The sequence below is a fragment of the Arvicanthis niloticus genome, chromosome 17 (genome assembly GCF_011762505.2).
Source record: "Arvicanthis niloticus isolate mArvNil1 chromosome 17, mArvNil1.pat.X, whole genome shotgun sequence".
Taxonomy (NCBI): domain Eukaryota; kingdom Metazoa; phylum Chordata; class Mammalia; order Rodentia; family Muridae; genus Arvicanthis; species Arvicanthis niloticus.
The window spans coordinates 33227982-33250525 of NC_047674.1; the positions used below are offsets into that span (position 1 = coordinate 33227982).

The window sequence follows — 22544 nt, forward strand, 5'->3', positions numbered from 1 at the left end:
TGTATATGCATATGTGTCTGTGTGTGTGTTTATGTGTGTGTGTGTGTCCATCCAGACACTGAGTTTCAAAGATGCATGTATCTCTGTTTCTTTGCCGGTGTTGGGATTACAGGCCCACACTGCCATGCCTGGCTATTATGTGGCTTCTGGGGCTCTAGACTTGGTCATCACACTCATGTAGCAGACATGTCACCCAGTGACCCACTTCATCAGCCCTATTCCTGTTAAGCTTCAATATTGTTTCTCTCTAAAGATGAGGCCCAGAGTCACCAAGAGAGCAGAAAACAACACACAACATCTTGACACTACAGTCTTTCAAAAAAGTATTTACTGAGCACTTTCTCTGTCGGGTACAGTACAGAGCCCCAAAAGCTGTGACCGGGGTTGGGTGGCTCCTTACTGAGCTCTCAGCCTGCTCATAGAGACACATGGTTGGCACCCTAGGGTGCTCAGGCATCTGTGGCCTGGAAGAAGAAAGGGCTGAAGGCTCTGGGAGTATCAACTGAGGGAAAACAGTGGAATGTTCCATAACCTACTGCATAGCAGAGCCTTTGTAGTAAGGTTTGGAAGAGATCTGAAACCCCTGTCTGCACACACTACATGTGTATGTCCACAGAAAGATCATACAAGCTGTTCCTGGTTCCTGGGTCTGAAAACCAGCATAATTTACCTCAGACTGCTGTAGGGGTCGTGCAGAATGTTCTTCTGTTGCTTATTCAGAGCCAGGCTCAGTGATGTCACTATGATATCATGATGGGGTCTGGGTCCTAGGAGAAGATGTGGCTTCTCGGGTGAATGGCCCTGTGCTTCCTTGTGTCCAGGGCCACAGGGCCACAACCTTGATGTCTGTTTTTAACCTACAGCTCTCATCTCGCACACAGCAAACAGTGTTAGAGAGATGTTGATGCCAATGGACACAAGAGACTTTCTAGCCTGAAATGAAGCACTCGGGCCCTGAACATATGCTATCAGTGCTTGCCTGGAATTCCTGTACCTCTCCACAGAAACTCTGTATGAAGTGTGGCCTCTCCAGCAGCCTGCCTACATATGGTCCTGGTGACAAATTTTACAGCTACCTGCCAAGTCCTCATCCTCTGACTGTCACTGTGTTAATTTTTTTTTTTCTGAGGTAGAATCAAATCCTTAGCAGTGAGGATAGGCCCTCATGTTCATCCCTGCCCTCGTGCTGGGTCAGAAGAGATGCCTACTCTTCCTGGGGACAGCATCCAGCAGGTCTTTTCCTGATTCTGAATGTCTGGGGTCAGTGCATGTGTTGATTTTGGGTTAGGGGTGGTGAGCACAGCTTCATTCAGAGAGCTCTCTGCAGAAAAGATGGCCATGCTGGGGGTGGGAAAGGGCAGAAGACAGGCCTTTGCAACTCCAAGGCAGAATGGCAGAGATGGGGAAAGCAGTGGGCGTTTTCTCACCCAAGGCCTCAGAGAACACGCTGAAGGAAGTGCACAGAATCACCTATGACAGAACCCACTGATTAGGCAGGGTCTGCTCAGCCCTGGCAAAGCTGTGCACAGATACCATGCTGGAGGCTCCAGGCTCTTGCCGAGATAGAAGCCGTCCTTGTTGTTCCCAAAAGAAGCACTGTGACACTGCAGTGTGTTGCAGTCTCCTATCCTGGGTAAAGAGAAGGCTTGGATGAAGCCAGTGGGTCCTTGTGAACTCAACCCCATGAGGTTTTTCTGCCTCCTGAGCTGTGACTCTCATTCTTTTCCTATACCTCAAACAGATGAATGGAGTCCCCTGTCTTCATTTACATGAACAACTGCTTTCTGGCCATCGACTGTCTTCGTGGCACGAGGGGCAGCTAAGCACGTACAGCTCCCAGCAGTCTTTAGCCCAGGCTCAGGCAAGGATTCCCTAATCTGATCCCTTATTCCCCTCCCCACAAGCCCAAGCTCAACCATCTCTACCACAAACACAATCCTCACACCAGAAAAAAAATAAAGATGAAGATTCTGGTCCTTGGTTCTCCTGGATGAGGTCATGCATATGCAGCTCCTGAAGAGTATACGCCCATCCTGTAGGGGAGTCTGAACCACAGCCAGCTTGTAAGTCTGCACTTCTGCTTATCCACAAGAAGTCCATGTCAGGTCAGAAGGCCATAGCGACATTTTGTGGCCCAAGGGAAGGAGTGACTTACCACTGTTCACTGTCCAAAGAGAGCCGCAGGAGTTCTGGACAATAGCCACAGAGGCTGGACACCAGGGGCCCAGAGTGGCTCAGGACCCCACAGAACCCCTATGTGGCACTTGCTCTGGAGCCCTGGGGCAGAGCTGCTGAGGTTGCCCGTCCACAGAGGCACAGGCTTGGGTACCTAGCCTGGGGGGTTCCAACTTGAGCTGGTTCAGGTCCAGGAAAAGGTCATGACATCTCTGGTCTTGTGTGCTGGCTGAGGAGGAGAGGCCACAGGCATCTGCTTCGTTGGGTTTGCTGCTTATAGGTTTCTTTTGCACAGTGTTGGGACCCCAAGCCTGAGGCTTCCAGAAGAGCCCATTGCCCTTATCCTGTCTGGGAGAATGGCTATCTGGGTAGATTTGCAGGGCCGCCACATGGCTCACACAGCCTACAAGCATGGGCCCTGGATCAAGAGCCCTTCCTCCCTGCTCTGGTCTTAAGGGGCCTTGAGAACAGATCAGGTTTCCAGGTGTCCCAAGTTCCTTCTGAGAGCTGAGACAGGTGGCAGAGTTCACGGCTTTGCTATTCCTGGAAATGTTTGCTGTCGTGGTAGCTTCGGAGGAGAACTGGCCTTCAGAGAAGTTTTGTGTTCCTTCCTCTAGAGAGCTATCCTTAGATGGGGTATTAATACCCCTGGCAGGCTCCTCTTGGACCTCACGGTCTCTAACAAGCAAGTCTTTGGTTCCCGAATGTGCCCAGGGCTCCTGCCTGCTGGGTGGAAAGCACACCATGGCCTTACCCATATCTAAGGCCTGGTCTTCCCTGCCTTTCATTTCCACTGATCCTCCTCTGAGGACTCTATGGGAGTCAGGTGGGGCAGCAGGCTCCCTAAGGACAAGGGCAGGGGTAGGGGCAGGGGTAGATGTAGGAGTAGGAGCAGCGGCCGGTGGGGTTCTGCGCAGCCAGTTGACAATGCCCATGGTAATGGCAAGTTCTGTGTCACAGAGCTTGAGCAAACATTCCTTGCCCTTCCAGGTACTCTTTAGGAAGCCCTGGCTGAGCAAGTCAGGGCCTGGCGCTGGGGCCAGGTTCTCATCGGCTCCCACGCGGAAGCTGCACATAGACAACGGGGTCCCCAGGGCAGGCCCCGAGAGACTCTCAGACACACAGTCATCATCCAGGATTGGGCCAACAGGGGCCTCGCTGGGGTCATAGAAGAGTTCGTAGAGGGCGTCCCCGCTGTAGCTGTCCCTGGGGAAAGCGGCTGCAGGGGTGCCTGGGCTCGCAGCTTCCTTCTTCTCCTCCTCAAGGCCTGGAGAGAAGGAGTCATAGTAACCTTCATCGCTTGTGGACACAGATTCTGGCTGTTCACTTTTGGGGGTACCTGTGTCTATGGAGCTGGCTTTGGAGCCGCTGGGGGGACCCCTGCAAGGGAACAGGGGCAGTTCAGCTAACCCAGATGTGTCTAGCCTGGGCTGGTCTGTTTCTGTTCCCTGGGGACTCATCAACCATGGACCCATCAGGGCACGCTGCTGCTGCTGCACAGAGCGATTCACACTGTCCCAGAACTTGGTGAAGTCTGATGCTTCATTCTGGGCAGGTGACATTAGCTGTTCCATACTACCCTGGGAGGGGCCACAGGGAGTCTTGCTGTCCAGAGCCTGAGGTGAATGGGCTGGGCTCTCTGGGCCGTCCTTCAGCTCCACAGATGGCACCGAGCTGCCATCTGCAAAGATCTCCCCACAACCTGTAAGTGAATCGAAGCTTTTCAATGAGGCCACATCCTCACACAGGGCGCTGCAGAGGTCAAAGGGTGAGTCATGTAGAAACTCACTGTCAGACAGGTCCTGGCATAAGCTGTCCAGCCCCAGCCCCTCACCCATGGAAAGGAAGGGCTTGCCTTGCTGCACTGGGACCCCGGGCGGCGAGAGGTTCTTCCCCTTGGCTGAGAGAGCAGCCAAGTTCTCAGTCTTGCTTCTGCGCATGTGAAATAGGTTTCGAAAGCACTTCTTGGACCTTTTCAAGGAAATCCTTTTTCTTGGGATGCTCTTGGCCACAGCTGGCACGAAGGGCATCTGGGGGACAAAGTGGCGGTAGTCAATCATACGCTGACCTCCTGGGGTCTCTGAGAAGCTTGTGCTACCTACCATTTGTCCTGCGGGGGCTGCCGTCTTCACAGCCCCTGGAACACTGTCATGAGTCTTACTCTTGTGCACCAATTTGAAGGTGGTTCCACAGAGGGGCACGGGACCCCCTTCAGGATCAGACAGTACTTCTTTGTTGGGGCACCGGCCATACCCTTGGGCACAGGGACTTGTTTGGGAGCTCTTTTCACCATAGGTTCGCTGCTGCTCTCCCAACGACAGTGACCAAGTGTCTGGGTCCTGCTTGGCTGGTGAGTCTATGAGTTTCTCATGGGAAATCTGCACGCTAGATTTGATGAAGGTCTTTCCTCTCCTCAGCTCCATGTTGAAAGTCTCCTTGCCACTGTGGAAGAAAGCAGAGGGCACATAGTATCTATGATGGTTTACTGTTAGCTTGACTGGATTGAGAATCATCATGAAAACACTTCTTTTGGTGTGTCTGTGAGACATGTTTTAAGATTGGGTCATCTGAGATGGAAAGGCGCACCCTGAATTTGGAGAACATACCGTGGGCTGAGGTCCCAGACTCAATGGAAAAAGGAATGGACACACTGAGACATAGCAGTCGACTCTTTCTGCTTATTGATGGCAGATACAGTGTGACCAGAAGCAGCCTCTTGCTCCTGGCACCAAGCCTTCCTCACCATCTCTCCAAATGGTAAGCCAGAACAGACCCATTCTTAAGTTGCTGTTGGCAGGTATATTATTACTGCAGCAAGAAAGGAAGTCAGGGGCTGGAGCCAGAAGCTCAGCAGTTAAGAGCACTGACTGCTCTTCTATAGGTCCTGAGTTCAATTCCCAGCAACCACATGGTGGCTCCCAACCATCTGCAATGGGATCCAATGTCCTCTTCTGATGTGTCAAGCAACAGGACATCGTCCTCACATACATAAAATAAATAAACCATTTTTTAAAAAAGAAGGAGGAAGAAGGGGGAGAAGAAAGAGGAGGAGGGGGGAGGAGGAGGAAAGGGAGGAATAGGAGGAGGGGGAAGAAGAGGAAGAGGGAGAAGAAGAAGGGGAGGAGGAAGAAGGGGAGGAGGAGGGAGAGGAGAAGGAGGAGAAGGAGAAGGAGAAAGAGAAAGAGAAGGAGGAGAAGAGGAAGAGGAAGAGGAAGAAGAAAGGAAACCAATGTCACATGCAAAATCCTAAAGTCTGTGGGCTCTGAAAGGCCAGCCCACCCTTGCTCACACGTCTTGCTGGACTCCTGCACTTTAGTCCCAGTGAGTTCTCCGTGGAAAGGGAAAGAGGAAAGGGAAGCAGGGTGCCACCTTTTACATCTTCAAGTTGCCCAAGCACTCTCTGAGCTCTCCGGTCAATTCAGGTTCCCATTTCCAGACTTTGGAATTCAACAATACTACCTCTATCTGTTATGTAGCTATTTCTTCCCAACTGAAACTCTCTCCTAGGCAGCGAGGGGAGGCTCCTTAACCCATAGGAAGTAAACAAATTCTGCAATATCCTGAAGGACACAAGGATATCCTGCAATATCACAAGGACACACACACATGCACACGCACACGCACATGCACATGCACACTCACACACTCCGGGTTATACAAGCAGTAACAATAATAACCAGCTGAGCTGCCTTCGAGTTATGCAAACAGCCTTGGAGTCACTGCCACTCCTGACAGTGACACCTCACCTGCACTATTGTAAGTTACCCCATAAAGAAGGTTAAGCTACAATGGGATACTTTATTTAGTCTGCCTTTAGGGCTCTAATGGGGCAAACAGATGTTTGTTTGGCTCTCCCCAAGAAAAGTCACATAGCACCTACCCTTACCACATCCTCAGGAGGAACATCTCAGCCTCCTGAGTATATGGTGTGGAGGACTCAATTAAGTAGGCTGCCTCCCAGGCTTGGAGCAGTGAACCATCTTGGGAGGGCCAGGCATCTGCTGGAGAAAGTAAGATTCAATCTGTACCGAGGCTCTCAAGCAAGGGGCTGCCAAGAATCTCACAGGGTTTGCAAAGCATGAGCCAGGGGAGGAGAGAATCTCATGGCAGCAAGGCATGACACATGCCACAGAATATCATGGACCAGAAAGGTGAGCAGCTGTTGCTGACAGATATTGCCTGGAGTCCATCTAGAGATGGTTTCTGATGACCAGGCTGGGTTCATTGCAGAAGACGCTACAGTCAGCTTCGGGAGTCAAAGGGGTGTTGGGTGGTGAATGTGCTAGTGATTGTTCTATTATAGCTGGGCGTTACCTGGCTGTATCCCAGGTTCACAGAAGCACTCAAGTCTTCTGGTGAGTGTGTGGAAGCAGGGACATTAAGGAGGCTAGCCTTGCAGAATCGATGTGGAGAAAGGAAAGGTAAGAGGCTGACCAAAAAGGCTGAGGCTGGAGTAAGGGGCATACTGTTTTAGAAGTGGAGTCATGGGGTCTTCCAAAGGAAAAACTGTCAGGCTTCAGCAGCCACATAAAAAGAGGGCAGGATGGGAGTCCTGACACTGGAGACCAAAGGGCTGGCTTATGGGAGAAGGATCTAGTTTAGAACATGCTACCCTTAGGGTAGACGTGTGGAGCCAGAGGACCCCAAGAGGAATGCCAAAACCAGTGCATGGATAGAGAACCTTCTGAGCTCTTTCCCCAGTCCCAGCAGAAACTCTGTCTGTGGCCTGAAGGTCAGTCTCTGTCCTCTGACTAGGGATGCTAAGGCTGAGGTTTTTCAGTCTCTGGGACTGCTCTATGGTCATCCCAACCCCAGCCTGTGAGAGGGGCTGCAGCACCTTCAAGGCCAGCAGATATTCAGCCCTATAAACTGCCCCAAAGAAGCCTCCTGGTTGCCTCTAGATGGCAGCATGAAAGCCATCTGGCAGTCAGGGCTGGCCAGAGTCCCTCCCCCCCTCCCCCCCACACACACCCCACACACACCCCAAGCGCAGCTTCAAGTGGCCAGGGGCCTGCCTTAGCTCTGCTGGCAAAGCCAGCATCACAGGCACTCATGGGCAAGCTGATTGAGCTCCTGCCACCTGCTTGCACCTGTGGGTAGTATTTTCTCCTCTCCAAGTGACATCTGGGACTTTTGGCTTGGGGACAAGACAAGGAGTCTGCATTGCTCAGGAGAGGCTTGGCTCTCCCCCTCTTGGCTCCTTTAGTCACAGCACACTAGCTCTTGGGCACAGTGCCTTAGGTGTCATGGTGGCTTTTCAGCCTACTGGGAGATGAATGGGCACAGTGCCTCAAGCATCGTGGTTTCTGTTCAGCTTATTGGAAGATGGCAAGGGCCCAAGCTTTTTCCACCCTTAACCTGCAGATTTATACTCAGAACATTCCACCCCACACATTCCTTTACAGGTTTGCTAGGCTCTAATGCACATGACAGAGTGCTTATTATGCAGGGTCTGGTGGCAAGGGACTCAACTTGAGCATTGTTGACACCCACCTAACCAAGCAGAAAGCTTGGCTCATAAGCTTACAAGGGACAAACTACTGCAAACCTCACTTTACAAAGTATAATAGTTCAGGGGCTGGAGAAATAACTTAGAGGGTAAGAGCACTTGCTGCTCTCTCAGAAGACCAGAGTTTGGTTCCTAGCACCCACACTAGAGAGTTCACAATCACCTATAACTCCCAGCTCTGAGAGATGGGAGTGCAGGTATGACCCTGTCTCCTCTCCTCAGGTATCTACACATACATGCACATTCTCATACATGCACATACTCATACATGCACATAATTAGAAAATGAAAGAACTCTTTTTTAAAATTTCAACTTCAGAAAAGCCAGTAAACTGGCCCATTGGTAGTAAAGCTGAGACTTGAACCTGTGGACCAATGGTCAAGATCTCTATCTCCCTCCTTCAATCCCTCATCACTTAGTAGCCCAGGCTAGCCTTGAATTCTTCATTCTCCTGCCTCAGCTTCTAGAGTGCCAGGATTATAGATTATATGCTACCACATCCCACTAGAAACTCTCTTTTGTGAGAAACCTAAAAATACATCAATAAATGTGATCTCATTAGGAATTCTGGAAAACATAATGAAAGTAGAGACTTTAGGTTGAAGCCTAACACAAATTATAAAATTTATAATTTTTATAATTTAGGAAAAAATATAATTGAAAGCAGTATGATTTTAAAGGTGATATTCATTACAAGATATCTAGTTACTCATGTGTTTCAGTGTTTGGGGAGCATATTTTAGTTACTGTGTCCCTAGAAATAGTTTCATCTGGCCATAATAAAAATTATTTCACTGTATGCAAAATTTTGCACCTGTCAGAATTAAACTGTTTGGACAGAGATCTCTTTCAGAAAAACGAGATCCTGTTTCCAATCCTCAGAGTGGTCATGTGAGCTAAAATCAGAAAAGGGTAGAGAGTTCGTTCCATTCTGAACTTAAAGTGTGATCCCCGCCCCCCCAAGATAACAAAGAACTGGACTCTGTTATAGTGATACAGCCAAGACTGCCTGAGCTTCATTGCGACTGTGCATGTAATAAGGCCAAGTAGCAAACTTAAAGACAACACACTGGAGACCTCAGTACTAGGCAGCAACCTGTCACTTCAATCAGTTTTCACATCAAAATGTCTAATCCAGCCTGTGTCTTTGGAAATATATCCTGTTACTTTATCCAGCCTTTCTCTTTGGAAATGTGAGCCTTCTGCCTGATTGGAAGGTGATTAAGCAATCACCATCCACAACAGCTTTCAGAAGCAGAGAGGGGTTTATGTGAACAGCCAGATACTAAACCAGCACTGCCTAAGGGCAGAGGCTAAATGTATCTAACTTCTCAGTCGGAAAAATGCACACTCTGTTTTATAACCCTGTGGCTAACAGCCTGTCAGTCAGTGGAAGGAAACTCATGACAGGTCCTTCCCCCAACACATGCTGTGTCTCTATCTCCTTTTCCAAAAGTGGTAGATGGTACCTCCCTTGCAGACCTAAAGAGCTTAGCCATCATAGATATTTTATTCTAGTATTTGCTGTCCATCTAGAACAAGATTTAAAGGTTTTCAAAGCCCAGGGACTTCAACTGTAATAGACAATTGTATACACTATCGCGTGTGTGTGTGTGTGTGTGTGTGTGTGTGTGTGTGTATCTATGCATGTGTATGTGTAAATTGTGTATGTGCATGTGTGTGTGTATCTATGCATGTGTATGTGTAAATTGTGTATGTGCATGTGTGTATGTGTGTGCATTTGTAAGTGTGTGCATGTGCACGTGTGTACATGCACGCATGTGCACGCATTCATGAGTGTGTTTGTGTGTGTGTGTGTGTGTGTGTGTGTGTGTGTGTGTGTGTGTGATATCTGTGGGCATGGAGATCAGAGTTCAACTTCCAGTGTCATTCATTCCACAGGAACCATCATCCACTTTGCTTTTGAAAAAGTTCCTCACTGGGACCTGGAGCTTGCTAAGTGAGCTACGCTGACTAGACAGTGAGCCTCCGGGATCTACCTGTCTCCCTAAGTTTAGACTGTGACTGGATTTTTATGTGGCTCCTGGGGACTGAAACCAGCTCCTCAGACTCGCTTGAAATTTTAACAAAAACGTTATTACTGTTTGTGTGCGCGCGTGTGTGCATGCATGCACTAAGGTGCCATCATGCATGTGAGGTCAGAAGACAAGCTGGAATGGTCTGATCCTTCCACTGTGTGGATGCTAGGGATCCAACTCGGGTCACCAGGCTTAGCAGCAAGTGTTTTTAACCCACCACGTCATCTGAGAGGCCCCCACAGCAAGTTCTTTACTGACCAAGTTGTCTTCCCAGTCTCCATGGAAAGTCTCTAAGGCTCAGATCTCCAACTCTAGCTGACAGTTAAAGACGGTATTACATATTTAAATGAAGCATTTTATATGTCTGAAACACCTTGACCATATATTTCATTTGATGAGATTTCATGCATTTCAGATTCCTAAAAAAGGATGCTGGTGTGGAAACTTTCATTCTACACATATAATTTATGCCAATAATTTTCTAAGACAGGTCCCAACTACACCAGGCAGCCTCTCATCTCTAAGATGAACCTTCACATTCCACGAGATCAGAACCCATGCTGCACATTTATCTAATCCGTTCTCTTTCAGGGATGTGAAAACCTAAAGGACAGCAGAAGACCTTCAGTCAGGACATACAGGAAGTATATTCTAGACAGTGGACACACCCTGCAAAAGGCCACAAGGACAAGGAAAAAAGACATTTAAATGTCTAAACATGGATGCAGTGATGACTGAACAAGAAAGCGGAACAGGCCAGGAGATCAGTCAGGAGGCTATATCTGACCTAAAATGTCTGGAAGGAGTATGAGGAGCTACAGGTGAAAGTGGAAAACTGGGACAAGAGAGGAGGCTGTGGGGGTGCGGGGATGGGGGGTGGGGAAGGGGGTGTGAATCGGAAACTACACCAGAGGTCAGCAGAAAGACAATCACAGAGATGTTCATGTCTGTTCCCGCTGCTCAGCACACCAGGACAAGAGTTTACTACAAAATGAATACTTCATGAAGTGACCCCCTCTATTTTAACATGTAATGACTAATTTTAGATCAGCTAGCTAGAATTTTTTTTTCTTTTAGTGTGGAAAAAAAATGATCTTATAACGCGAAATTAAGAAGAAAAACAAGCCCTCACGTGACCACACAGTTTCAGCATTTGAAATGCAAGCCCCCCCCCAAAAAAATCCTGGCAAGTCATAGCAGACTGTTAACTACGAAGAGGTGTCAGATTTAAAGAAGAGCAGCCCTAGGTGAGGTACTTTGCCCAATGACTTCATTGGGGTTGGGATGAGGTAGCGGAGGCTAGGGGGCAGTAGTTTGTCTCTGTGGCAATGTGCCTTGTTGCTGGTGTGGTGAAAGCTCAAGTGAGATGAAAAATCTCTAGTGTTCTGGGGTGGGGGTGGGGATGGTAATAAAGCAGAAATAGAATCTGCAGTGAGAACCACCCACTCCCACACTGGGGAGACAATGGGTCCTATGGATGGAGGTCCTGGTCCATGTCCTCTGAGGGAACCCTGCCAAATGGACAGATGGACCACTATCTTACTCGTTCTTTCCCAGACCCCTCGTCGCGGTGACAGGGCTTCTCGCATCCCCTAACCCAAACCTAACCCAGTCACTGCGCTCAGTCCCAGGCCCCGCGCATCCTCTCTGGGCGCCGCGGAGTGGAGGGAGTGCCCATACAGGGCCCCTTCACTCTCCCACCCATCGCAAAAAGCGCACTCAAACATTCCCCGGTCCCCCCTAGCTCCCGAAGAGGACCAGCGAGGCAGGGACCAACGCAGCCTCTCGGGGCCTCAACCACTTACCGCCGGGGCTGGGGAGTGTCGCAGGGCGCGGCCGTGCCCGAGCCAGGCAGCGAGTGCGCGCCCGAGCCTCGCGTCAGCACCACGGCCAGCTCCAGGTTCCGCGCCGCCGTGGGGGGCGGACCTCCGGGCACCCGCGCGCACCGCCAGTCTCGGCTCCGCCGCGCTTGGGAGGGCGGGGACCGGAGGACTCTGGCGAGCAGCGGAGGAGCGAGGGGACTCAGCCGCCACTGCGCCGCCGCCACCCAGAATTGCTGGCTTTGTTCTAGCTCTCTCCCTCTGCTCACCTAGCTGTTCCCATAATGCTGTGGGTTTTGCATGCCTAAACCCTTGTGGTCCCCAGTCCCAGGGTTCCGTATACCCGGAGACTACAGGTGTGGGTGCCCTGCCCTCCTGCATCCCGAAGGTCCAGGGCCCTCAGACTCCAGCTCTCTCCAAAAGACGATGTCACACACAGCCTCTCTAGCAGTCCTACTGAAGACTCGGAATTCTAAGGCTTGGAAGAATGAGCAAGTCAATGTGGGGGGGGGGGGGTGGCGGGCAAAGTGGGGTATTCTAGGATCTTCCTTATGTCCCCTTCTTGGAGCTGATTTCATTATGATTTTATTCTTGGAAGAAAATTATAAATAAAAGAGACATTCTCCTTCCACGCACTTACTTGTGGTCTGCTGGTGTTATCCCCCGACGCAGTCTTGAAGACCAAATAGAAGCGATTTGGGGAGCCCCGCCCGCAGAACTGAGGACAAGGGCCCCCAGGCTGGTCCACTGTCCAAGGCTGAGCTGGCGGGTGGGAATAAAGGATAAAGAAACTCCTCTACGGTTTAGGTGGTCTTGTCGCCTGCCAGGGGGAGCCAGGGGTGGGAAGCTCAACTGCCAAGGGGGCTAGCAAGGGTGAGTGGGCACAAGCCGAAGAGCCATTGCAGAGGAGCCAGTTAGGATTAGGCTGAGAACCAGGGAATAAGAGGGCCAGTTACCAACAAAGGCCATGCCTTTCCTTGAGCCAGAAGGCTCCCTTGCTATCTTACATCTGAAAAGTCCCAGCATTCAAGGTATTTCCAACCTTTTTGGTCTGTAGTGATTTGGTAAGTCATCACCAGTTGAAACTTCTCAGTCAACGGAGTCGAAAGGGACTAACAAGTTCTGCCAGCCAGGGAGATGACCCACTTTTCTAGATGAGCTACACAGTTGAATCTTCTTTCTACCCAGTGACTGACTTAGCTACACAAACGTCCCATTACGTGTGTGGGGTGTGTGTGCCCTGTGTGGATGTGTGCACATGCGTTGCAACCTGTGGAGGCCAAGGGTTGAGTGTCTGCCTCAATGCTCTGCTTTGTTACTGTTTCTGAACAGGGTCTCTTGCTGAACCCTGGACAGGAAGTTGGTTTGATTGGTCTCATTGACCAATGATCCTCTTGCCCATCACTTACACACACACACACACACACACACACACACACACACAGTGCCTTGGGGTTCCAGACCTGCACTGTGGTACCTGGATTTTATGTGGCTGCTGGAGGTTTAAACTCAGACACTCATGCTTGGTGTGGCAGGCACTTTAATGGCTGAATCGACTTGCCAACCTGCAATATTTGAAGTGTGACTGAAATTATGTTCTCTCTTTTCTAATCTGGCACTGGTCCCCTGGCTACTTGATTACCCCGAGGGCCAATTCTCTGTCTATCCTCCTTTCAGATTTTCCACACTATGAGACCAAAGGAGTCAGAAGTCTATGGCACTAATGGATAAACTACATTAGTGAACTTGCAGTGTCCAGATCTGCAGCCATGAGGAGCCCCACCTACGGGGTCTTGGGGAAGAAGGCATAACTCACCATACTGCTCCATACTGCTGAGGAAGGCTGGCAGAGTTGGGACTGTCTGTCAAAAGCAAATTTCAGAAGTGTCAGTTTGAGGTGAATGGTTGGGTGGGGAGGAGGAACCATAACACCAGAGGTGGGCGTGGCTAGAGGCATTCTAGTTCTTGCAAGAGAGCCGTTCAGAAGGATAACCTCTTCAATCCCAAATAGACTAGGGACTATCAGTCTATTAATGCAATAGGATTAGGGACACTGTCTGAGGGAGTGGCTTACTGCTACACCGGCGGTTTCTTTCAAATTTTACTATAGTTTAGACTTTTCTGTCATATTTTAAACAGTAAACAATTTTTATTCTTTTTTTATGCATATGCACGTTCATGTATGTGAATGTACACATGTGCACACCGGATGTACATGGATACAGGTGTGTGTAAAAGCCAGAGGTCAATGTCACTGTCATTCCTCAGATACCATTCACTTTAATTTTGAGAGAAGGCTCTTCACTAAAACCCAGGGCTGGCAGATTCAGTTAGTTTGGATGGCCAGTGAGTTGCAGGACCCACCTGTTTCCCACTCGCCGGCACTAGGATTGCAAGACATGCACACACACATACTCACATGTACACACAGGTATGCTCGTGTGTGTGTGTGTGTGCGCGCACACACACAGACACACAGACACACACACACACACACACACACACACACACACCTGGCTTTTTGCATTAGAGCTGGGAATTGAACTCAGGTCCTCATGCTTGTCTAGAAGCACTTTACTGACCGAGATGTCTCCCCAGGCGTTTTAAACTTTAGGTTTAAATTTTAACTGGTTCTTTAATCACAAAAGCTAAATAAGTAACTTCTTAAACAAAAAGTGATGAAAATAAATGTATACATAAAAATTAATTTATATAAATGAGAAGCCATACAAGATTACAGTAAAAAAAAAATCTGTCTCCATTTTCTTTAGCGCCCTGATAAGATTTTGAATTTTTGCTGACAGTTAAGTATGTGTGTACTTATTCCTAGGTAACATGTTTTTTTGTGTCATAGAAATATCTGTACCTTTACAGAATTTGCACTAAAATATTATAAATAAGTTGACATTACATACTGAAATGGTTTCGCATCTATTTCAAAATGATATTCTTACACTGACAACCCCCCTAGTGTCTTCTGTCATCAGAAGGGGAATCGGGTTAATTAGTAATTAGAGAAATATAAAAAAGTTAACAATAGTAATTGACACAATGGAATAACTTTTGCTGAGTGTCATAATGCTATTTTTTGGAATCTGTATGTGCAGAGACATAAAGAAACACGGGAAACAAAAGTTTCTTATGATTAAACTTTGTTTAATAAGGCACCTGAGAAGACAGAAAACATTGAAAACAACATTCCAATTATCAGCCTTTCCCCGTGCTCTCTGATGTGAAACGAGAGCCACACTTATCTGTAGGTTTAAGGGCTCGTTTTAACAAGCAATTATGGTTTATGTTGCTCTAGTAAAGTGGTAGTAAGTTCCCCTTTAAGATCCACAGGTTTACTGGCCCTGACCAGCTGGTTAGGGTTCCAGTACCAGGCATGATTTCCCTTCTGTGGAAACAGTCTTAAGTACAGGTAGTCAACTGTTGGTGACCACCATGATGTGTGAGCCACTATTACATCTTGAATGTTATCTTGTCATACTAGCCTTAGAAGAGGCAGCACAGCTGGTTGGTATTATTGATTGTCTCCCTCCCTTGGTAGTTTGCATAGCGCCTTCTGCTACTATGAAAGCTAGATCTTAGGAAGGAGGCTTTCAGGTGAGATTTCAAATCTTCTGAGTCCTATACTGAAGTGCGTGGTGTCTTCTGCAGTAGGGACTTATCATTCAAACTCTGGAAGGTGACCAAGGGCAACAGCAATACCCTATGTTTTGTTTGTTTGTTTGTTTGTTTGTTTGTTTGTTGTGTACTGGATTTGTGGTAGCATTTGTCTGGCACAAGGTCTCATCTGGTACTCCCAGTGTTTCCAGGAATGGGAGTGGCCTAGTGAACAGAAGAAAGAAAGAAAGAAAGAAAGAAAGAAAGAAAGAAAGAAAGAAAGAAAGAGGGAGGGAGGAAAGAAAGAAAGAAAGAAAGAAAGAAAGAGAGAGAGAGAGAGAGAAAGAAAGAAAGAAAGAAAGAAAGAAAGAAAGAAAGAGGGAGGAAGGGAGGGAGGGAGGAAGGAAAGAAAGAAAGAAAGAAAGAAAGAAAGAAAGAAAGAAAGAAAAACAGAAAGACAGAAAGACAGACAGACAGAAAGACAGGAAACAAAGTTGCTAGAACTTTATCTAACACTTGCTGTTAGCTTCACACAGCAGGTGGGTGCTGCTGTAAATAACCTGGAAGGAAGGGTGGTCAGAACTCACTTCATGCCAGGCTTTAGGTGACTGGTTTCCCAGTTCACTCACACACTTCCACCTTCTGATTCCCTCTCTCACACACACAAATAAGCTGCCTCTATGTCCGTTGCCTCCACATGTCCAAGGTCTAATTCATTGTTCTGTGACAAAAGAATGTAGACCGTCAGTGGCTGTGTCCCCTGGACTGCCCCTATAACAAACCCACCTATTTTCATTGTATGGCTTCCTCAGAGTTAGGCAGGTTATCTCTGAAGGCTGCTCGAACAACGTGTGCAGTTCGTCCCAGACGCGCATTCTGGCCCTGCGGGCCTGCTCACTGCAGACTACCAGGGAAATAAATCTGTCCGATCAAACAGCTAGACTGAGCTGCTCGTCCTGGCAAGATTGCTGGAATGCAGGAAGAGGAAGAAGCCGCGAGTGGAGGACTGAGGAGTCCCAGCCCTATCTCAGCAAAGATACCCTCAAAATATCTCCCTCGTGCGAAGGAAGAGCTCACCAGCCTTCCTCTTATTTTATTCCATCAATGCTGTGTTCACAGGATAAAGATGTTAATAGGACTGGGAAGGTGGGCGGGCAGGTAAAGCACTGCTGAGTAAGTGTGAAAACTGGAGTTCATATGCTCAGCACCTTCATAAGTTCTGGGAAGTTAAGACTGAAGATCCGTGGAGTAAACCGCCTGGCTAGACTAAACTAGACATATCAGTGATGTCCAGGTTCAAGCGGAGAACCTGCCTCAATATGTAAAATGAAGAACGATTGAGTAAAACCACCTTAACATCAACTTCTGACCTCCACGTGCACACACATACACATGCATATTCATCCATACACACGTGTACCCACACGCCACACACAAATACACCCAGATATTAGCTACAGATGAGCTCAATAGTTTAAGTAAGGAACCCTTCTGGCTGGGCAGTGGTGGCGCATGCCTTTAATCCCAGCACTTGGGAGGCAGAGGCAGGTGGATCTCTGAGTTCGAGGCCAGCCTGGTCTACAGAGTGAGTTACAGGACAGCCAGGTCTACACAGAGAAACCCTGTGTCAGAAAACCAGAAAACAACAACAAAAAAAAAAAAGAAAGAAAGAAAGAGAGAGAGAGAGAGACAGACAGACAGACAGACAGACAGAAAAGAACCCCTTCCTTACACAACATTTTGTTTTTCCTGGAGTTGACCAAGTTAATGTGTTTTTAAATTGCTTCTTTTAGTTTCCAGGTCTCTATTGTGGCTTATACTACTCACTGTAAAAACCAACAGTATATTATTTTCTTTGTTTTTTAATTAATCAATTTATTTGTTTGTTTGTTTGTTTGTTTTATGAGTACACTGTAGCTGTCTTCAGACAACACCAGAAGAGGGCATCAGATCCCTTTACAGATGGTTGTGAGCCACCATGTGGTTGCTGGGAATTGAACTCAGGTCCTCTGAAAGAACAGCCAGTGCTCTTAACCTCTGAGACATCTCACCAGCCCAAACAGTACACTTTCTACATTGTGTCTGCCTTTCCCTTTCCCTTTCCCTTTTGATATTGCACAGCTGGCTCCCTTTTCTGCCTTTGTTGAGCCTTGCTTGCTTTGTGCACAGGCTTTGTCACAGGCTTTCTCAGATCATTTCCCTCTTTCTTGGTTGTCTCTGGCTTTGCTATGATCTATATTGTAGACGCTTCTTTGGGTAAAGTTCTGCAATGCCCCCAATGACTAAAATAACTCTCTCCTATTCTTAAATTTGACTAATCTAAACTCTAGGTTAGGAATAGTTTCCCCTCAGGATTGTGAAAGCGTTGCTGCTTTCTCTACTGTCTTCAAATCCTTTTTCATTATTTTTGGAATGGTTAATAAATTATAATATATGTGGTATTAGGTGGGTACTCACGTGCCATGGCATGTGTCTTTGCTAGAATTTCATTGCTGTGAACAGACACCATGACCACAGCAGCTCTTAAAAAAAAAAAAAAAAAAAAAAAAAAGACATTGAGTTGGGGCAGGCTTACAGGTTCAAAGGTTCAGTCCATATCACCATGGAGGGAAATACAGCAGCATGCAGGCTGACATCGTGCTGGAGAGTTCTCCATCTTGACCCACAAGTAGCAGAAGACGGTGTCACACTGAGCTTGAGCATAAGAGACCTCAAAGCCCACTCACACAGTGACACACTTCCTGTAACAAGGCCACACCTCCTAATAGTGCTAATCCCTAGGGCCAAACATTCAAACATATGAGTCTCTGGGGGCCGTACCTCTTGAAACCACCACAGCATGCACATGGAGGTCAGAGGACAGCCTCTGGTTTTTGTCCCCACCTCCTTCTTCTTTTGTTCTCTGCTGCTGTGTACACCAGGCCGGCATGATCTCCACAGACTCTCCTGTCTCCATTTCCGTCTCACTTAGAGCACTAGAATCTCAAACATTCGTCATTTCCTCTAGCTTGACATGGGTCCTGGGGATCCCAAGTCAGGTCGTAATGCTTGTAAAGCACATGCTTCACCCCTGAGCCATCTCTGCAGTCCTATTTTGGCTTCCCCATCCCCCACCCACCACGAAGCTTTTAGCATTGTTTTGATGTTCTGACACATACCCATTATGATGCTTTGAATATGCTTGGCCTAGGGAGTGGCACTATTAGGAGTAGGTGTGTCACTGTTAAGGTGAGCTTTAAGACTCTCTTTCTAGCTGCCTGGAAGCTAGTCTTCTCCTAGCTGCCTTTGGAACAAGAGGTAGAACTCTCAGCTCCTCCAGCCCCGTGTCTTCCTGGATGCTGCCATGCCCCCACCTTGATGATAATGGACTGAACCTCTGAACCTATAAGCCAGCCCCAATTAAATGTTGTGCTTTATAAGACTTGCCTTGGTCATGGTATCTGTTCACAGCAGTAAAACCCTAAGACACCCATAATTAACTTTATTTTGCTTTTCACCCACTGAACTGAACATTTACCAGATAAGCTTCCAAAATCTGGACTTTACATTTGGGGGAATTTTCTTAAATATTTTCTAATTCCCTTTTCTCCTCCTGTAACTCCTAGGTTTTTGTTTGGTTTTGTTTTAATTTTTGTTTGTTTGTTTGTGAGACAGGGTTTCTCTGTGTAACCCTGACTGCCCTGGAACTCACTCTGTAGGTCAGGCTTGCCTTGAACTCACAGAGATCTGCCTGCCTCTGCCTCCAGAGTTCTGGAATTAAAGGTGTGCACCACCACCATTGTGCTTAATCCTATAATTTTTAATAATGCTTTATTTGGTAGAGGCTTTTTTCCCCTATTATAGCTTACATGACAGACATATGTCTCTGTTACTTGCTATTTTTCCTGGCCACATGCTTATGATCCACCTCCTCTCATGGCAGGTTCCTCCTCTCTCCATCTCCTTTCTTCTTCCTGCATCTCTTTGTCTCTGCTTCCTCTTCCTGCATCCCTAGCCAGGTAACTGAAAATCCACCTACCTCCATCTATTGCACAATCACAGGCTTTAGCCTTTTACTGACCAATTAATTTAGGGAGCATGGTTACACAGCATCATCTGGTGTATGTGAGGTATACCTTCCCTGAGGATCTCCTCATTGGGGGCAGGGGGGCAACTAGATCTTGGGGTCCAGTATCTAGCATTTGAATACAAGCAGCATCAAACCAATCACCTACATGACAAAGAAGCTTTATAGACAGGAATATATTTCCCATCTATTCAAAACTTCCTATCAGCACTCTGGACTATCAAATTCTTTCCTTGATGACTTGGTAACTGTTAAAAAAAAAAAAAAAAAAAAAAAAAAAAAAAAAAAAACTTCGTGCTCCTCAGACAGAAGCCATTTTCTGACCGCAGAGGTAGCTGGGCAGGCAAAAAACACCACCAACTGCAGAAGCTGGTGAAGCGGGGGATCATGGACTGACCCTGGCATTGCCCACACGTGGACACATGCACTCCCTGGGTTTTGACAGCAGGCGTGTGGGTGGAGTGACAGGCTAATGAGCCTTTCTTTTCCACCAAGATACATGCTGTGCTTAGCAGGTTATTTTCATTGCCAGTTCCCAGCTGTCTGTATGTATTAGCTCCCCCGGAATACAGCAAGCCAGAATTAGAGTCAGTGTCAGGATATATGTATACCTATAAATAATCTGGTCCACACGCATATGGTGCAGAGTTGCCTTTATCGTCGAGATCAGCTGGTTGCCATAGTTTCTCAAGCCTATCTGCCCATTTCCATTGTAGCCATACATGTCACTGTTGTCCAGAATAGCCAGGAATGAGATATGACCAATCATATGGCAATGCCAACCACACTCTTACTATGTGACTGGTCTGTAACTTCTGAAGGAGTTGTAGATCCTGATTCCACCTGGCCACAGGTGTTATAGCCGCAAGCAAGCACCTCTTCATCAGCTGCTAGAGTAAGCCAACAATGCGAGGCACAGGCTAACTTAGCCTCCTGCCTGATCAAGAGGTCAGTACAGACGTGGATGCAAGCAGTGCCTCAATTGATGGTACCACTCCCTAGCTAGCTGTTCCTGTTATGATGACTTCATTTTTCACTCTTAGGAGCAATGGGGGCCACTTCCATATCTAAGCCTATTGATCTTGTTTTTACATAAGTCTTCTAGTTTCATGGGCACCAGTGTACTCTGGTGTCTTAGTTAGGGTTTTATGGCTATGAACGGACACCATGACCAAGGCAACTCTTATAAGGACAACATTTGAATGGGGCTGGCTTACATTATCATCAAGGCAGGAGCATGGCAGCATCCAGGCAGGCATGGTGCAGATGCTGAAAGTTCTACATCTTTATCTGAATGTCATTAGGAGAAGACTGTCTCTTCCATACTGGGTGGAGCTTCAAAGCCCACCCCTACAGTGATCCACTTCCTCCAATAAGCCCACACCTACTCCAACAAGGGCACACTTCCTAATAGTGCCACTCTCCAGGCCAAACATATTCAAACCACCACACATCTTGACTCTGGCTTCAAGCTGTTCCTACAGATAAGCTGACAACTGTTTTCATTAAATGGCTCCCTTGATTTCCCTGATGTCCAATCTTTCCTCGACCTTCAAAGCCAGGTCTTTACTCTCTTTTTCCAAGGGGAACCCAGACAAGAGAGGCAAACTCTACCCCCACCCTACGGATAGCACCAGAGCAGAGGCCCGACTCTTGTGATGCTTCTACACTAAAGAAAATTTCCACTTGTTTTTTTCAGTGTGATTAAGACAATCAAAGTTGCTGGAATTTATAGGTGAAGTGCATGTGAAAGCCTTATATGTTAAGGGCATGGACCCAAGTCTGTGCATTGTCAGAAGGTGGTGAAACCTGCATGAGGTAGGATCTACTGGAGAGGAGGTTAGGGCATTCGTGATGTGCCCTGGGAAGAGATGGAAACACTTCTTCCTCTCTCTCTCTCTCTCTCTCTCTATTTCCTAGCTAGTACAGAGTAACACACCTGTCAGCAGTGATGGGCACAAGTCAGCAACACTGCTTCACACTGCCACATGACTGCTTCACAATGCTGCATGATTGCTCTATACTGCTGCATAACTGTGTCACACTGCTGCATGACCACTTCACACTGCTGCATAACTGTGTCACACTGCTGCATGATTGTGCCACACTGCTACGTGACCTCTTCACACTGCTGCATGACCTCTTCACTCAGCAGTCTGAGGAGTTCAGAGGCCTCTACTCAGATAAACCCAGGCCTTTGACTTCCTTGCAGAATGGAACCTCAGGGTAAGCCATTCTGAAGCAGAAATGGGGTTTGAGGGAATTTTAACATAGGTTTAAGGGTAGGAGGTTAATAGAGAGACATACCTGAGAACACAGGAATGGGCTTCTCAAAGGAACCACTCTTTGTTGTCTTTGCAATAGTCACTAGATATGGGCAGATCCTGAAGTTATTATCTAAGACTTGCTAAAGACTTTCAATCAAATGAAAGGGTGGCTCCTGGGGTACTAGGACAGAACTACAGTTGATAAGGTCAACCCTAGATCAGAGATGGAAGAAGTTAGGATATCTTCACTGTAAACAAAAGTTAATAGTCCTGTTTGCAGGATTCCCAGAAAATATTTAGAAAAGGGAGAAAGATCCTACCCTAAGTTATGTATGTGCAGGCTGCCAGCCTGGCTTATTTTTATTTAAATATTTTTATTTGAAATTATTTGTGTATTTAAGAAGTATTGTCAGTGTCATCACCATTTAGAGACAATGTTAATTGTGATCATGTTCTTGATTTTTCTACTGGCCAGAGGCTTCACCTAGACTTCAAAGCAAGGGACTCTCCCTCCCTATGTTTCTGTAAATCCTCCACTTTTTTATATATCCACATGATACACTCTACTCCAACATGCCAAAAGCAACTGAGACAAGTGACCATGGACTGAAATCCCTGAAACTATACATCAGAATAAACCTTTGCTTTGCTAAGGATTTTGTCACAGGGATAGAAGCTGAGGACCACATGAAGCATCTTCTATGGACATGGCCCAGTATCCCCATTCTCATCCCTCCTGCCTCCTCTTTGGTTCTCTCTGCCCCAGATGCCTCAGTTCTTTTCATCCCTTACATGGTGGGGGACCTTTCTTACCTTGGGGCATTGCTCTCTCTTTAATCATCGGCTCAGTTATTTCTTCACTCAATTAACTCTTCTTCTGAAATGTCCCTGGATTCTCAAGACCCCAGTTCCCTTCTTCGGAGTAATACACTACTCTTCATTCCTTTTATACCATTACCCTACAATTCGTCTTAATTCTCACTTGTGTGATGCATTCCCAGCTTCACTATCAGGATCCATTCATGAAGGCAGAATTGACTCCAGCCTGCAGTTCACCCCAA

The 22544-nt window shown here is 47.3% G+C and overlaps 1 protein-coding gene and 1 pseudogene across 1 annotated transcript; both read right to left on the reverse strand.

Moving 5' to 3' along the window:
- Positions 1–310: 310 nt before the first annotated feature.
- Amer3 (APC membrane recruitment protein 3) lies at positions 311–11887 on the reverse strand. The gene is made up of 2 exons (XM_034521786.2): positions 11530–11887; positions 311–4617 (listed from the first exon to the last, which is right to left on the reverse strand). The coding sequence occupies exon 2, from the start codon at positions 4596–4598 to the stop codon at positions 2235–2237; it is 2364 nt and encodes a 787-aa protein (XP_034377677.1). The 5' UTR covers positions 4599–4617; positions 11530–11887; the 3' UTR covers positions 311–2234.
- On the reverse strand, positions 11526–21311 carry LOC117722764 (RCC1 and BTB domain-containing protein 1-like; annotated as a pseudogene).
- Positions 21312–22544: the final 1233 nt, after the last annotated feature.